General features: G+C 46.6%; 1 protein-coding gene across 1 annotated transcript in view; it reads left to right on the plus strand.

Annotated features, from left to right (window-relative positions):
* The window catches only part of PPIF (peptidylprolyl isomerase F), a 79477-nt gene extending 61476 nt beyond the window's left edge, over positions 1-18001 (plus strand). Inside the window, exons 4-6 of the mRNA XM_069611025.1 lie at positions 9017-9113; positions 9601-9676; positions 16000-18001. Of these exons, the coding sequence (XP_069467126.1) occupies positions 9017-9113; positions 9601-9676; positions 16000-16156 (330 nt within the window). The 3' untranslated portion in view covers positions 16157-18001. The remainder of the gene's footprint in view (positions 1-9016; positions 9114-9600; positions 9677-15999) is intronic.
* The last annotated feature ends 280 nt before the right edge of the window (positions 18002-18281 follow it).

Below are 18281 nucleotides of genomic sequence, written 5' to 3' on the forward strand. Positions count from 1 at the left end.
GGCTGGGTGTGGCAGGGCAGAAGTAGAACCAGGATAGCACTGGCCCTCAATCCTGCTAGAAAATGTGTAAATGATGTGTCATTTGCATAGACGTGAGCAAGGTACCCAGTGCAAGTCTTGGGAGGATAGCTCAGGGGCAACGCACTCCTCTTGGAAGCAAGGGGTTCGATTTCCCCGGGTCTGCGCTTAGAAACCTCTGGCTATTGATTGATTGATATTTTATTTCTATCACGCTGGTACACAAGTGTTTCAGAGCGCGAAAAGGCAAGGGAGGGTAACGGGGGAGAACAAAACGGCGATCTTACAAGGCCCAGTGACATTGAGAACACTTAGGGGAATGGGAGAGGGGGAGGGGAAAAGTGCATGGAAGGGGGGAGAGATGGAAAGTGCGAAGCAGAGGAGAAACAGATAAATAACAATAAATAAATAATAAAGCCAACAAACAGTGGTAATGCAGCCAGCAATTTGCAAGTGCTAGGTTTAAGGCAGCAGACAGGGTAGGTCCGATAAGTGCAGGAAGAAAAAGGGGGGGGCTGTATGGGTACAGATACAGACCCCAGTGCAAGGGGTGGCCCGGAGGCAGTGCGGGAGGGTGACAGGATGAGCAGGTACCTGGGCCCAAAAGACAGAGGGTGGCCAGGTGCACGGTGCCAAGAGAGAACAGATCAGCAGGAGAGAGGGGGAGCGAAGGCAGAAGAAAAGGGGAAGGTCTTGAGGTGCTTCCGGGACCGGAGATGTTCTCCTCAAGTTTTAGAGTGGCAGGAAGGGCTGTTCCAGAGGGAGGCCCCAGCCGAAGACCGATCTACCCCCAGCTTGTTTCTTAGAAAAACGACACACCTTGAGTGAGTTGGAGGTATAGGAGCGAAGAGCTCGCGAGGGGAGGTATTTGCGGAGGGATACCTGAAGGTATTAAGCGCATTATAAATAACCCAATACATTACCAGTGACCAAACTTTGTAACACTGGGTGGGAAAGGCGTGATTGGTGATTCCCTTTGTATGCGCGAGATGGTGGTTGAGTTTGTAAACCCCTGCTATGGCTGGGAAGGTCCAACTGTGGCCACCCTTTAGCTCCTGGTTGCCCAGCATAATGTCAAACCAGGAGTGTATCCGAAAACCAAAATAGTGGTTCACTATTTTGTAGCCAAGCAATATTCTGTGAAAAGCAGGCGTTGGGTTGGCCCAGGATTACAGCATGGTCTTTAGCCGCAATCTCAAAAAACAAATGGGGTTTTAGCAGGTTGTGTTAAAATTCTATTTAACTGTTTATTTGCGGAACAAATCACACTTGAGCCCAAAATAAGGGTCAACCAAAAGGCCATCGGATAATTAAGCTGTGACTGGCCTCTAACCGATAACAAATAATTGGTTAAAAATCCAAACTTTTCTCATTTTGCAAACCAGTCAAGCTGTGACCTCGATTCTTCTGAACTCTCTGGGCACTTCAATGTCTCTAACAAGTCCGTAGGAAAGATGGAAACTAGGTACCTTTTTAGGGCAGTGCTCGTTCAATTGGGGATTGTTTCCCAGTCGTTCGGTTTGTTCTCCTACCAAGATGGAGTACAGTCCAGGGTTGATAGGTTGAACTGCCACAGTCACTGAAAACGCCAGGCAAGCAGCAGTTCAAATTCCCTTTCCGGCTTACCTAGAATGACTATCTTGTCACTTGGCCAGTTTGGGAAATGTACAATTGACCTCATTGTCGCATGCTGGAAATACACATCGTGATTAAGGCACCCTATTTCCCGCACATCACTAGGGCAAGTTGGGAGAGACATTTGTTCAGGGAAGAGCTAAATACCCCGCACGTATTGGGGACCCAGTGGGTCAAGGGAAGAGAGGCAGGTATTGGGAAATTGAAGAAAAGTGCTACGTTTTTATGGAAATAAGAAATGTATGATATCATGTCTCAACCTTTACAATGCATTTCGACCTCTGACGATGTCAAGTCTATGGATCAAATCCAGGGATGGCACCAGGGCCTTTCACATTTTTCTATTGATATGGGCCTCGAGTTTTAGAGGCGTCGAGCTGCTTTCCTCATGTTGGCGGTTTTATCACAAAGCAAAATGGTTTCTCTAGTTTAGTACATTACATGCGTGCTTTGAAGCATGCACCTTACAGGCTGCCTTTGCTGGTAAGGCAGTCACCTACCTCAGGCATTGCAGTACCCAGCAGCATTCCCCTCGTTCCCTTTTTACTCTGTCAGGGAGTTGCTGACGCAGACTCCAAAGAGCGATTAATAGTTTTTCAGTGGACAGTTAGTGTTTCAGCTACCCCTTGGTTGCCTTTCCTGTGATATGTTGCAGCTATTAACCGCCCACTCAGACTGTTTTTCTCACCCACAACACTTCAGCCGACCCTGATTGAATGAGGTGTCCCCAAGGCACTATCGCACTGGGACCCAGGCCTTTATGCTCTATCTGCCTTCGACTGCTACCCAGCTGCGACTATGTACTCTTGTAAATGTCTTTCCCAGCCTCCCACAATGCTCTTAGTGTCGAGGGGAGGAGCTCACGATGGAATTTCGCCTGATCGGACAGCGCATGCGCTGCACCTTAGCGCGGAGCATACACGACCTCCTGCAGATTGCTATATCCATCCGCCACCTGCCTCATGGTGTGCCTCATGGCATGCGGGCTTGTAGAAGGCCCAGCAATAAAACTAAAACGGGTCAAGCGTTACATTTTCCTGACATTGCACATTCTGTATTCCCGCCTGGTGTGCTCAAATGGCATTCATTTGCACGGATTGTGGCCCACCTGGACTGATGTACTTCCCAAGCTGCTTATTGTGCGAAGTTCTCAGCTGATCGCTGCTTGGTTCATGACTATAATCAGTTTAATACATGAGCACCATGGAAACCACCGAAATCCAGAGAGGGTGGGAGGTAAGGTCTGCAGCCAGTTTTCCATGTGCGGGGGGTCGAGGGGGGGGGGGTCGTAGTGTATTGACTCGACCTCTGACCTGGAACCCTTGTCATGGTCAGATCGTCTGTGGACTGTATGCTCTTGTGCAGAGAGCGTGAGGTTAATTCTGTATGCAATACAGCACGCGCTGCACCACACAGGCCATGTGCACATTAGCGGCCTGTGACCTTGATGGGTCCATCTGGAGAGGCAGGGTTTGCATTGGCTCATTTGTCTGACTCTGTATAGTATTTTAAGTGCTCAACACAGGCTTCATAGATGTTTGCAGTATGCATAAGTGTGCGTGTGTGCTTATCATTATGCAGCTGCCCTGCTGGTGCCTGTAGTTAAGGATACAGGGTACATTGAACTGTAGACATTCCTCTTAACTCCCCCACATTTGATGGTTCACCCGCCCTGGACTCAGTTCACCTTCGCGTCAACCCCACTACGACTCCCCGTAGACATCAATGGGCTCTCGCTTGCAAAAAAAAACATGATTTTTCACCTGTCTTGGCGACTCAACAGGTTTAGAAGTTTGACTTTACATAGAAAAATGCCCAAAAATCTTTCCTCTTACGTTTTTCCCCAGCTTGAAATTTCTCAACCTTTTGCAGGCCACTGATCTTGCCAAACCTGACGTGACCAGTTTAAAGTTTCATCCACCAATTCATGGCAAAAAACGTGCTGGACACGTTTTAATGGCGCTTTCCATTGAGACTGAAAAATGCACTGAAAAATGCACTATTTAAATTTCAATATCTCCAAATTATCCCCATTGTTTCTTAATGATTTTTGGTACACGTCTCAGCCTAGGGCTGAAGAAATGCATACCAAAGAAATTAAAAAAATCGCGATCTCTGAATTCGTAATTCACTTTTTGAGTACCAGAGATCCATCTTAAATGTACATGCATGCACTATAGGTGCTGAAGAGACAAATTCAATTAAACCTATGCTGTAAACGCCCAAACATCAGCAGACCATAAAGAGTCTCTCTCTCTCTCTCTCTCTCTCTCTCTCTCTCTCTCTCTCTCTCTCTCTCTCTCTCTCTCTCTCTCTCTTGTTCTCTCTCTCTCTCTCTCTCTCTCACCTAACCACGGTATGGGATGAGCCGCGGATGCTCGTAATGCTTGACCGATCTGCAGCATTTCACGCGGTTGACCATGGAGTTTATTAGAACACCTTTAAACCGTAGGGAACGCCTCAAAAAGTTCCCTTAAATGGTTTGCCTCCTTCCTGAGGGAGCATAAACGAATACAGATGGGAGGTTTTTTTTATCTGACACACTCCCCCCAACTTTGCGAAGTCCCTCAGGACTCTGCACGCTCGCCACTTTTGTTCAATTTGTATCTTCGTCTATTGATAGATATCTTAGAAAAACATAATATTCGTTTTCACTCCTATGCTGATGACACACAATTGTACATTAGGCTTGATGACATAGAGGATTCCCTCACCAAAATAGGCAAGTATCTAGGCGCCAACCATACCCTTCTGTCTTCTAATTGGCTGCAGCTTAACCCAGGCAAGACCAAGGTGATCCTGTTTGGACTTAAACATCTATTGGGGGGCAACTAATAGTCATTTCCCCCCCCCGCACCCCCACTTCCCTCCATCGTTCTTGGGATCAAGCCTGAAGTATGTGTCAAAGGTGAGAAAACTGGGCTATCTTTGGCAGAGTGATATGGGCTGTGAGGGGCAGGTCTCAGCAAAAGTTCAAGCAGTATTCTACAATATACGGCTGCTGTGACAGGTTCTCCCATATGTACCAGAGAAGGACTGGGTTATGGTGGCAGGGGCCCTGGTAAATTCTAAATTGGATCATTGTAACAGCCTGCTCGCCGGGGCCCTGCCAAGCAAATACATTGTCTGCAAAGAGAACAGAATGCAGCTATGAGACTGGTGTTTGGGGTGGCAAAATGCACCCTGACCTCCCTGCATTGGCTAGCAGTGGAGGACCGTATAAAGTTCAAGATGGGGTGTCTTTTTTTTTCCAAGTGCCTCAAAAGGCCGTGCACCACGATATCTGAGGGAAAAACTGAGCCTTCATCACCCTACTAGGTCTTTGAGATCAGAGGATAAATACCTGCTTGCTGTCCCTAAAGATGCATCTCCAGGGGAGACTCTAGCTTCTCGGTCTTCAGGCCGAGACTGTGGAACAGTCTCCCACTGGACATACGAAAAGTGGACTCCTTCCTACCATTTCGTAGGGAGCTAAAAACGTACATTTTTGAATAAAAGCCCTGTCAACTGTTCTATTGCGTCCTTCTAGATGACTGAGTTGCATTGAGCTGAGTTGTTAAGTGTCTCGAATCGGTTTGAGCCAATTCAAGCCGTAGGTCACCACGGCTCTAGTTGGTTAAATCATTTTCAAATCCATGTGGATTTTAACAAGGATGGGATAGATTGTACAAACGTTTTTTTTTTTCTTTTTTTGGCTAACTTGTGCATTTTTCCTAAAGTGTGTGTGAATGTGCAAATCGGAGATATTTATTGAGCATTTGTAATATAATTGTGTTTCAAAAGCTCCTTAAGGCTAAATGGGAAGGGAACATGTGAAATAATAACAATGGTAAAAACGGTAATATACAGGCATGGTCCACTAGGCCTTGGCTTTTGGCTGTGCAAGTACATTGGGGATAAGTGCAAGGGAAGGGGATGGAAGGATGAGCAGAGGGGTGGACAAGTGCTGGAGGAGGGTCTGGGAAGGAAGTGCTAAGGGGAGCCAAGGAGGAGGACCTCAGGCTAATTGCTAGTGCAGGTGGCTCTCAAGGGTGGTATGGGGAACCACCAGGCAGGAGCCCGCAGAGCAGTGCAGTGGGGGGGGGGGCGGGGTACTGTTAATAACAGGGAGGAGGGCCTGGGATCATGTGAGATTCATGAGGATCAGGCCACCAATCACAGCAGCAGTGGGATGATTAGCAGGGAAGGGATAGGGGTAGAGAAGAGCAGGGTTTTGTGCATTTTCCGGAACTTAAGGAGGTCCGGCTCAAGTCTGAGATGGGCAGGGAAGCTGTTCCAAAGGGAGGCACCAGCCGAGGAGAGAGACCTGCTCTGCTTGGAGAAGCGTTTGACGAGTTGGAATTAGAGGAGTGTAGGGCTCTAGCATGGGAGTATTTAGGGAGGGAAAGTTGGAGATGGCGTGGTCCCAGGTCCCAGAAGGCATTGTGGATGATGCAGAATTTGATCCTTGTAGCCACCGGGAGCCAGTGGAGAGATTTTAAGGCTGGAGATACGCAGTGCCTGGGCTTGAGGCCAATATGTCTTACAGCCCTTTTCTGGACTAGCTGGACAGGGCGAAGGGAGGAAAGGGGGAGTTTGAGAAAGAGGCTATTGCAGTAGTTCAACCTGGAGAGGACCAGCGCTCTGGAGACATTGAGCTTCTGGGGGAAGGTGAGAAAAGGAAAAAATGCTTCTGAGGGGGTGGAGCTAGAAGTGAAATTTCTTAGTAAGGTCCATGATGTGAGGGGTGAAAGAGAGCGAAGTCTAAGACGACCCCTAGGTTTTTGGCCTCACAAGATGGTGGGGGGTTACAGGGCCAAAAGAGGATGGACAGATAGGAGGAAAAAGGGGCACAGGCATCCCAATGAGGAGGATCTCCGACTTACTGGCATTAAGACAGATCATTTGCTGCACACCATGACTGAATGGCGGCCAGTCGGGGAGGAGGAAGTTGGGGAAGTAGAGGGAAGGTTGAAGGAAAGCTGTGTGTCATCGGCATAACGCTGGAAATGGGGAGAGAACGTCTCCACCTTCAGGTGAGCCAGAGGGGCGAGATAGGTAACCATGGTGATAGGATAGAGCTCTGGGGATCCCACAGGTAGAGGGTGGTGGAGGAAAAAGGGCCCAGTTGCAGCTGGGCAGGGCGGATAGTGAGGAAAGGGGTCAGCCAATCCAGTGCCCGGTCTGTAATGTCGAGGGTGTCAGTCGTTTTATGAGGATGGAAACGTTGACCGTGTCAAAGGCAGAGGAGAGGTCGAGGAGAATGAGAACAGCAGGAGAGTTGGAGTCAGATTTGCGAGCATGTTTTCATGGGTGTTTAGGAGAGCAGTTTCTGTGCCTTTGGATGCCTGGAATCCAGATTGATGGTCATGAAGGCAACCAAGAAGATCAGTGTGGAGGGGCAGTTGTGGGAGGACCAACTTATCCAAGAGTTTACCCAGGAAGGGGATAGTAGAGATAGGCCGATAGTTAGCCAGGCAGGAGGGGTCAGCAGATGGCTTTTTTAACAGAGGGTGCACAGGGGAATACTAGAGGGAAAGAGCCAGTGGTGAAGGAATGGTTACAGAAGTCAGCAAGAGCCGGGGCAAGAGAGGAGATGTTGTCCTTAATGGTTCTGGAGGAGCAGGGGAGCACCTATTTGGAGGAGGCCTACAGCGATCAGACCACTTTAGAGACCTCATCCAGTGCTATGGGCAGAAGGGAGGTGTTTGAGGGGGTTGGGAGGAGGGGGCCAAGGGAGGCATGGGAGAGGAGATTGGGTGGAGGAGAGTGAAGACAGGATGCCCTGAGCTTTGGATGTGAAGTGGGAGGCCAAGGCAGTGCAGAGAGCCTGGGAAGGAAGGAGATAGGTGGAGACTGAAAGTGGATTGGTGAGTCCTTTGCAGGTTTTGAAAAGTTCTGCTGTGTTGCTAGTGGCTCCAGAGATGCGGGCTTGAATGTACATGTTCAATGTCTTTTTTTCGCCCCCTTTGTGCATTTGCGCAAATAATGAGGCGTTTCTGTGCATTCTCAAATGGAATGCTCTTTGAAATGTGCAGGAAAACAAATGTCTTCTCCTGTGCCTATTTGGATTTAAATCTATGACCGGGTCATTGCCGATTGCCCATTTTGTAAATGGAACAGCAGCAGCAGTATAAACCGCAGCTGTCCCATGTGCATTTCTATCCCTCAAAAGGGAATAATTTATATTGCCATGCTGTTGTGGCTCAGAACTGGAAGTGAACTATCCTACTCCAAGAAAGTTATGGTGGGTTATCGCATATCTCAAAATCCTCTAAAATCTTGATGGTGTCACAAAAGACTGCAATATATATATATATATATATATATATTTTTTTTTTGCAGGTCACATATTCACCTATTGAAGGAATAGGCACCCTTGGGGGACTGCATCCTTGTGGACCCAGTGTGGTGGGTCATGGGTTCCTGAGGAAATCGATCCTCCTTTGAAATTACATGACTCCAACACTTGTATTAATAGATTTTGGAAAGTAAGAAAGCGTATTTCCAAAAGGTTTTTCATTAATGTTTAGGGTAACAAGCTTTGTCTTCCAACTGTTTGGAGAGCTCTGATATTTGGACTTCAGTCTCTAAAATAACTACACAGTAAAATGGCAGCATGCCTCCAAAAGATGGCCACCTTTTGGATCAAAGTGACAGATGGTGGATCAAAATCTACTGGTATTTGCGTTGTTAGATGAATCACGTACGCGCATACATTCACAACCAAGTTTGTGGTAGTCCCTCCTTTTGTATATATCGGGCATTGTGATTTGCTGCCAGGTGGACATTGTGTATGCCTTGGGTGCCATTGGTTGCCTCGGCTTTCAATTTAATGGAGAGTGTTCTCACTGTCAGAGGTTCGACGGAAGTTTTTTTTGCTCTTCTTTCTTTGCTTAAGGCTTGTTCCTGTTTCCATAATGATTAACGTGTGCTTGTATGACCATTATCGCCTTCCTTTTAATCATAGGCATGACATTTATTGGAGGTTTTGATGCTGCAGTAGACCTGTGATAGCCAAAACCCATTGGCTTTGTCATTGCTTGTTTTTCTTGCGTTATTTAGCTGGAAATGCATATCTTTATTTTAGCTGATATGACTGAGCTAAACGCTATTTTTTACACAGGCAGAGAGTATGTCGGAAGCGGGACTTGCTCTTATCATGGGTGGGCAGGGTTTGTTATGCCACTGTAATTCAACATCATTTATGGGGATATTGTGATACTGTGGGAACAGTTTGGTACAGTGTCCATATATATATATATATATATATCAGTCAGCAGTTTTCAAATGTTTGCAGTGATTTCAGTTAGTTTACTGGTGTTTGGCATGTTCGGAGCGAGATCCAGTTTCATGAATACGTATTTGTTAAACTTTATTTTAGGGTGGCGATTTTACGAACCACAACGGCACTGGAGGAAAATCAATTTACGGCAGTCGATTTCCGGATGAGAACTTCATTCTGAAGCACAGCGGTCCTGGTAAATGCATTCTTTGGCTCGCTGACGTACGCCTGCTGATCTTTGCCTCTCACGGCATCCATTTTGGGGCCTCATTGGATAAGTAGTGGCCAGCAGTGACACAGGTTGACTCCTCGGGGGTGGTGATCAGAAACTGCGTCACTAATTCCCTGGTCACAGGCACATGTCTTTTCTATCTCTTTCCACTACAAACTCATTCGTGTCGAAACAACTGTATACAATCCTCTTTTCTAGCAGTGCAGTACACAACAAGAACATAATTCCATATTTACAACTGTAAAAATGCTTTTTTTTAAATTATTCAATGGCACGGCCTTCGGTTCGATTACAACTTGTCACCATTCACAAACTGTACCTTCCAGCTTTCCTTGAAAACAAGCCAATCTCGGGTCGATGCTTGTTTTGGTAGCCTAGCTTCCAATTGTTTCTGCTTATTTTCTGACGTGCCTCGGCCAGTATCAACCTTGTTTTTTCCTGCTTGTTGTAGGTGTTCTTTCGATGGCCAACGCTGGCCCCAATACTAACGGATCTCAGTTTTTCATCTGCACTATCCAAACTGAATGGTGAGTATTGCACAGGTGCTTTTAGTGCATGCATTTTCGAGGCCCCAGGACCCGTGCCTGGGCTTCTGTAGCTGGCTTGCATGCTTTGTACAGGCTTTCTGCTTGCAGTATGTCACTCCCTCTGGCAACCACTTAGTCCCTAACCCCTTTAGAGCGCACTATGTAGACCACTGCATTTTGTTTGCTGTGCTTCTGAAGAGTTGAAGCAGACCGACATGTCTGGATCAAGGGTATTACCCAATTTGATCGTAGCGGATTTGATCGTTGTGCATTTTTGCTCGAATTTGTGCTGCAAATGTATGTGGGGGTGAGTTTAGGGTAATATGGGGGGACAGAGGGAGGGCTGCGGGAGGTCTTCCCCTCTTATTTTTGCGGCAACAAATACCGAAAAAGGAAAAATTCACTCAATTCCACCACGGTCAAATTAATTCGAACAAATCACACAGACCCGTATTAAGTGATGCTGGCTGAAAAGACGGGGCTCTCCAAAAGTTTCACAAATGGCAGGGAGACACTGATTCGTGTGGGGACACTGATTCGTGCGGGTAATGCAGGCATGGAAGTCTAATGCTTTGCCATGTCTCCTGCGTTTGGTGGAAACTCGCACATGCTTCCACAAAGCTTTTACAACATACCGCTTTAGATGGTGGCATAGAAGAACGGAACACTATTTATACCCTCTTCTTGCAAGCCCTACGGGTGGGGTGTATGGCTGGGATATGTGGCACAGCTGGCTGTACACTAGGCGCCCTATGGCCACCTGAATCTATCTTTATTATTCCCTTCGCCCCATTACAGGCAGCCAGAGTGAAAATTTAAATTTAGACAGTGCCTGCAAATATTTCATATTGGTCTGAGAAGAAATGAGCACTACCATATGAATTCAACATTTATGACTTCCAAGTACTCCCTACATTTGAGACAGACCCAAATGTGAGCGTTGGTGCATCTAATGGGTTCACGTAATGTCTGTAACCTGTTTAGGGTGTCTATAATGTGTTGCCCAACTTGTGCACTTCTGCTGTTGGGGAGGGTATGGTCCTGTCGGCCATGTTCAGGAGGCCAACACCCAGTGACTAATGAGACTAGAGGGAAGGGGATTTGTAATCAAATTGATGTGGGTACTTTACAGTGCATCGGATGCTTTGTCGAATATATATTGGAATGCACAGGTAACATTTTAAATGCACGTTTGAGCAGCAAGTAGCTACATCTTTTAGGAGCTCCAAAGTAGCCCAATGTGTACATATTAGGGTTCAGCAACCAGGCCTGCGTGTGAGGTCGGAATTGGTGGCTAATTGATCTTTGGGGCCAGCCCCTGTCATTTCTGGAGCTGAATCCTGTGTGCAAGTTATGCGGTCTCCTTTTGTAGAGCTTCGGGGGCTCTTTGGGAGGGTTTGTGGATTTGTATGCTTGGGAATGATTGTGTCCTTCTCAGCAGTGGTCATTGCATGTCTGCAATGACAGGGAGCCTACATCTTGCCTGTGGATCTAGGTCCCATCCTGGAATACGTTCTCCCTCTTGAAAGCCAGCTGGCTAGCCCGGAAGTGGTCTGGTAAAATGCATGATTAGGGATCCCTCTCCCGGACTTCAGAGAACCTGTAGGGGACCTGCAAAAGTGGGATCCAGCACTTGGGTTGTAGGGCATCATTCCTACCTGAATCCTTGAAGCATCAGCAGCTCCTGCACAAGATGGTGAGGAAGAGCAGCACACAGCCACTCTTCTCGTCCTGGAACTCTCTGATTCAGGAAACGTTTTCCTATGGGATTGTGCCATTATAAAACACTTCCATGAATCGGGCCCTATCTGAACAACTAGGTCTGTCTGCATCATTTTACGCACCTTTCCATTTTAGTCCATCTCTCATTGCAACTGGCATACCAAGCTTCCTGCAATGTCTTCTGACTGGACAGCCATCCAGTGAAGCAGGCCCTTCACCACACGTTTCCTGTCTTTAAGCTGGGCTGGTGTAGCGTGCCAAAAGTCACTGACGCACCAATAGAACACCACACCTTTCAATTCTGAATGACTCCTTTTGGTACCTCGCGTGTACACTGTTTCAATGAGACACCTGCACTTTGTAGCCCCATATGCTCTTCTGTGAGCACCATATGTAACTCTAAACAAACCTAAAGTATTTCAAATGTTTTAGTGTGTTGAAGGGCAAGCTGGTGCCAGGAGCTCAGTCTTTGTGGAGAGCGCATGCATGTCAGTCTGAGGAAATGTGAATTATTAGTTAAATATGGAATAATCTTGGCAAATGCCTGTATTGCTGGCCTCCCAATGAACTCCATGGTAAGCTGGATTCATTCACTGCCTGAAGTGCGGGAGGCGCTGCAAAGCACCTTGTATAAAGGTAAGCCTCTAAAAACTACAATTACGGCTATGCACCCCCAGCAAGGGGAACCAGTCCCTCTCTCTCTCTGCCTGCCACAGAAATGCATGGCTGTGATCGCGCACCCGCTCTTACTTGCAGGCACACCTCACGGCCAGAATTATCTTGCGTAACCTAAGATTAGGTTACCGATGCGCTTCGTTGTCAGCACGCCCACACCTATCCCTATACTGTCCTGAGACCCGAACCCGCACAGAGACTATTCCTGAGGTCCAATTACCAGTGACTGTAAGAAACAAAAACGTTGGGACCACCACGCTCCCAGTACCTGAGCATCCTGTGGGCACTATGCGCACTACTCTGATAACTGGTCATACCACCCCCATGGCCTCTGTGGCCCCTGTGCCCCACAATATGCTACCCACCATTGACGTTGCTATGCTGGCTATGCCCAAGCCCCCTGTGGCTCCTGTGTTTAATGATGTGCTGGCCATTATTGATGTTATTGTGATGCCCTTTACCCATGCTGCTACGCTGTCTAAGCCCTCTGTGTCCCATGTTATTAATGAAGTGCTGCCCACTATTGATGCCGCCATGTTCTCCCTGCCCTCTGCTGCCCCTCTGCATGATTCCTCCACATCTTCTAAGACCAATACGACCCTCAGGTGTGCCCTAGTTAACGCCCGCTCACTACCTGCCTTAGACATTAATGACCTCATCATAAATAACAAATTCGATATCCTAATTATCACTGAAACCTGGCTCACTGAGAGCTCAGGCCCAGCACTATCTCTCGCCATTCCACAAGGGTATACCATCTTCAGGAAAGATCGTGCCCCCCAGAGAGGAGGGGGTTTTAGCCTTCATTGCCCGAGAAAGTCTCTCCATTGAGAAGTAGAAGGGGAAATTGGTCCACAACTCGGACTACCTCCCACTTAAAATATACTTCTCCCACAACTGCACTATCAACCTGCATATTGTCTACAGGCCTCCTGGTCCTATTACAGACTTCCATAACGCCCTCATCCACTCTTTGTCAGACAACATTAAAAAGACCTCACAAGTCATCCTGCTGGGCGATCTTAACCTAGGGCTTGATGACCCCAAGGACTCCCACGCCAGATCCCTCAAAAAGGTCCTCTCCACCTTGGGCCTGGGATTGGGCTTGGGCTTCACACAATCTATCACAGACCCTACCCACATCAAAGGACGCACCCTTGACTGGATCAGCCAACATAACTGCTCCATCCAAATGGTCGCCAATAGTCCCCTCCCATGGTCTGATCACCACTTCTTCAATTCAACTTCGAGACTAAAAAAGGCCCTACCAAACCTACTACCCCCTCCCTGCAGCACTCACAAGACCCTGAAACTCTAGCCAACACCTTCAAAGAAATCGTCACCCAAGCAGTTGACTCCATAGCTCCAGTTACCCTAAAAAAAGCCAAGAAAATCAAACGCTCTAATGCCTGGTTTTCAAAAGAACTGCTTGACCAGCGCTCACGGAAGAGGGCTGCACTCTTCATGTGGAAAGCTAATCCCTCAGAAGTCACAAGGAATGCCTTTAAAGCCATATCCATCTCCTATAAAGCCAACATCACCTTAGCCAAATCCTCAACATTCAACTCTAGGATCAATGACGCCAAATCAGGGTCCAAAGAACTATTCACTATCTTCAGGGAATTGGAAAAGCCCTCTGCGCCACCTACCTCTCTCCTTAAAGATGAGAACTGGTGCAACAGCATTGAGTCAGCCATGCTTGATAAACTCCACCTATTCCAAACTAAAATCGGCGGCCACCAAAAAGCTCAACATCCTCATAGCCAGCCTACATAGCGTTACACCTAAACCCCCATGACTAGATCCTCCCCACCCTCCACCTTCCACTTCAGAGATATGACCGAACCCGAAGTGATCACCCTGCTCAAAGCCATCAAACCCTCTAACTGTAAAGGTGACACCTGTCCTGCCCAACTCATCAAAGACTCGGCACAAATCCTAGCTCCTTTCCTTACTGCATTCATAAATTCGTCCTTCCAGTCTGGACACGTTCCATCTGGCCTTAAGGAAGCATGGGTTCGCCCGCTCCTCAAGAAACCTTCCCTTGACCCAACGGCCCCAGGGAACTATAGGCCAATCACCACCATCCCATTTTTACTAAAAATTCTTGACAAAGTAGCCTACCTGCAAGTCCAAGAATTTTTGGAAGAGAACCCTCTTCTTGGACTACGCCAATCCGGCTTCTGCCCCCGACACGGCACTGAGACGGCCCTCTTAGACCTAAAGAACCAAAAGGATGATATTAGAGACACAGGCAAACCTGCGCTCCTTCTGCTCCTTGACCTGTCGGCAGCCTTCGATCTGGTTGATCACAACACCTTGTGTCGCCATCTAGCTACTGATGCCAACTTTTCCCCAAAGGCATGTGAATGGATCACCTCCTTTCTCCAGCAGAGAGTCATGAAGGTATTTTCTGACACTGCCTGTGCCACCCCTAGCCACATTAAATGTGGCGTCCCACAGGGTTCGTGCATTGCACCTACCCACTACAACCTCTTTACAAGACCCTTATTCAGCATCCTTGATGCAATGCACATCTCCTACACCAACTATGCTGATGATACGCAGGTGCTTATTCCACTCACAGGGGACTATGATGCTGATCTTACCACACTCGCCTCCATTTACTCCACCATCCAATCCTGGATGGCGGACAATTTGCTCTCTCTCAACAGCGAAAAGACTGAGCTCCTGCTCATAGGATCATCCACTACCCTGGGCAACCTGATGAGCAGTACTCTTCCTTCGCTATTGACAGCACCCCCATCAAAGTCTCTAACAATGTCAAGACCCTGGGAGTCTACTTGGACGCCGACCTGACCATGGATAGGCAGGTTAATGCCATTGCCTCATCCTCTGCGTACTACACCAAAGTGCTAAACGCAGCCAGACCCTTCCTTTCCCGTGAGAACTGCCTTACTATTGCAAGGGCAATAATTGGGTCTAGGCTTGATTACTGCAATGCCCTCCTCATTGGGACATCCCAAAAATACCTCAAACTCCAGTTGGTGTAAAACAAAGCACTCAAGGCAGCCACTGGAACATCCAGAAGAGACCACATCTCTGAAGTGAGAAAACCGGTCCATTGGCTTCCAGTCAAAGAGAGAATTGTCTTTAAAACCCTCGCCATCACCCACAAATGCCTCCATGAGCTTGCACCCCCATACCTATCGCAAAGAATCACCAGGCATACTGCCTCAAGGCCCCTCAGAGAAGGCTATTTCAATACTATCCTCACACCTAAAATCTGGAAAGCCCGAACAGGCGGTTCCAGCTTTCCGACACTGGCCGCCGTACATTGGAACGCACTCCCTCCTCACCTGAGACGGATCGAATCCCACCAAGTGTTCCAGAAAGCCATTAAAACTAAGCTGTTCAACTAAAAGCTATAAATTGTTACCACCCTTCTTAGGTAGAACCAGCATATTGTTCTCTATCGTTCTGCATGTATGTAACCTGTAACCTGTCATGCTATGCTGTATCCTACCGGGAAGCCTAAGGCGCCTCAACCTGTATGTGAAACTTCTTACATATTCACATATTCTTGTAGCAGCGCCTCGATGTCCCTGGGCTGCAAGTGCGCGATACAAATGCAAATAAATAAATAAGTGCTCTATATGCCGATTCTTGGCTTGATGCCCAGAAAGGCCAACCAAGACACCCATCCTTTCATGGCGATAAAAATCAGCATCATGTTTGGTTACTCCAACACACCCTATTTGTAAATTGACAAAGGTACACTTTTTTTTTTATTTTGGCTATAGGAAGGCTCACTATACCTGTTGAAAGTAATTGTGCTTGCATTAGTGTCAACAAAAAAGCCGATGTCTCTAAATCGGTTTGGCCCAGCAGATTTGCAAGATTAAGAAACTTAACTGTCTAGCTTCAGAGAGGATGTGTTTGACTTCTCCTTGTTCTTTCGGCAGGTTGGACAATAAGCATGTTGTGTTTGGTTACATCAAAGACGGGATGAACGTAGTAAAGAAAATGGAGAACCTGGGAAGCAAGAATGGCAGGACCTCCAAAAAGATTGTAATAGCCAACTGCGGCCAAATGCCAGACTACCAGGAGCGTTCCTCTTGATCCGAGGGAACCATGGACTTTGGATTTGCAACTCCTAATTTATAGAACATTAACTGTGAAGAAATGGGGCAGCACTTGCATGCGTCAAAGACATGCAAACTTTTTTGAGTTGTTGACATCTAAAAGTCAGTGTGGGGCCGTGTGTTTGAGTTTTTTTGTAAGTGATGAACCTGTCTAGGAGAAATCTTTTTTTTTTTCCAGGAATTGCTGGAGAATATTAATGTCAGTAAAGCCTGTGTCTGGAACAGCTTTTTTTGTCTGTCTCCCCTGCCCCCATGGGAGCTGAACTGGCTTGACCAAGATTGGCCGGTTGTCTTTGGGCAGGACTTTGAGATATTTGACAAATGGCTTGACTTTGGGTAGACTTCCCATGCGTCTTCTCCTCTGCATCAGTGGTTTAGGAGTACGAGGTAGACTACTCTGTAGGCTTTAAACGGAAACCAATTTTTCTCTACACCAATGCTTCTGAGATCTACAGCCTGTAGGTGGGAACAGTTGATTTTTAACTTTGGGCGGTGCTTTTTAGGTTTTGTTGATTTGTGAGTTTGTAGGTGGCATAACGATATTTCACAGACTCCCCATAAAGGCATGCATGTACACATATATTTGCAGGGTAAAATGGAGGCTTTTGTGTTGCAAGACCCAGCAGCAATGCCTTTCATCACTATCTCAGTGTTCCAATACAGGGTAGTACAATTCGGCATCCCGGTCTTGCGGGACACTTCCGAGCTGGAAACAATCTCCATTGCTGGACAAACTTGAACAAAAAGCTTTGTGATACAACTGTGAAGATAATTTAAAATGGTAATGACATCTATGTATTTTTAGAATGGGTGGAGTAGAGATTTTGAAGTTATATATTCAAACGATGCCATGATTTTTGGTGGAATAAGACTCTGCAGGAAAGTGGGCCATCCTTTCGATGGCTGCAAACCCTTAATGTGAAGGTATCCGCAAACCGTATTGTCCATGGTACTGTATTAGTTACCATTGCAGCTTTATCAAAATATTATTTCAAACCAGTTCGAGGACCAGTAAGCTTCCTGGCAACCGTAAACCTTATTTTGTACATGTGCCAGTATTTAATCCGTCAGCTCCCTCCGCATATGCCCACACACCATCTTCTTATTGTGCCCGATGAGACAATTATCACTTTGATGTGTTTGTGAAACTTGCCTCTTCCCGGCAATAGATTTTGGTTGGTTATTTGAAACTACCAAGGTGGTAAAATAGTTAATGCTCCTGTTACAAAAACTGGCATACCGTGGGTTCAAAAAGTGTCTCTGAATGGCAGGAATCCTAGTAATTGAAGCCTTGGTGAAATGAGACCATGTAAATGTTACTAGAAGCCATGCACGTCACATTCTACCTCAATTGGAGGACTTGCCTTGTTTCACTGTGTTAAAGCATGTATAATTGCAACTAATAAACTCGCCCACGTGTTGTTTACTGAGAGTCTGTAGGGAGTGTGATTTTACGTGTAGTATGTGAAGAGGATATGAGCCCCCTCCCCCTTCTCCTTCCAGAGCTACTGATTGTTTTTTTTTTTTTTCTTCTTTTGGGCCATTTTCGATCACATTTTATCTCTACCAGCAGCATTTTCCTATTGATGCTTGAAACAAACTAGCATTGCCCTTTTTGGAAAAAAAACATTTGTTCCGGTTAAGACCAAGACCAATATATTGGTGTCGTAAAAGTACTAGAGGGATCAGATGGGTAATCCTGTTTACCACAGTACGTTATTGACCATGTTTATGCGGTACAGAAATGCACAGGTAGTTAAAGCAGTCACATTACCATTTGTTGGATAGGGATTAATTTCAATAAAAAATATTTTGTTAATAACTCCTTGTCTTGTGCTTTATTACTCTGATGGGTGGTTAGTTTAGCTTACAGTGGCCGGACCAGAAATGGTGTGCTTCAGCTGAAAAGAAACATGGTAGCCTGCATCTTTGATTTTAGCAAGGAATGTGTCTAGCGTATGTGACTGTTTTGCATCTATGTATACATTACATTTAACATTGCTGGGTCATCAAGGTAGAGATAAACTCTTGCAAAGGCGGACTTGCAGTTAGTGCACGTTATGGGCCATTGGCTTGTGGTAGCTATTATGGGTGCAACGCCA

The sequence above is a fragment of the Ambystoma mexicanum genome, chromosome 8 (assembly GCF_040938575.1).
Source record: "Ambystoma mexicanum isolate Mex_15411 chromosome 8, UKY_AmexF1_1, whole genome shotgun sequence".
Taxonomy (NCBI): domain Eukaryota; kingdom Metazoa; phylum Chordata; class Amphibia; order Caudata; family Ambystomatidae; genus Ambystoma; species Ambystoma mexicanum.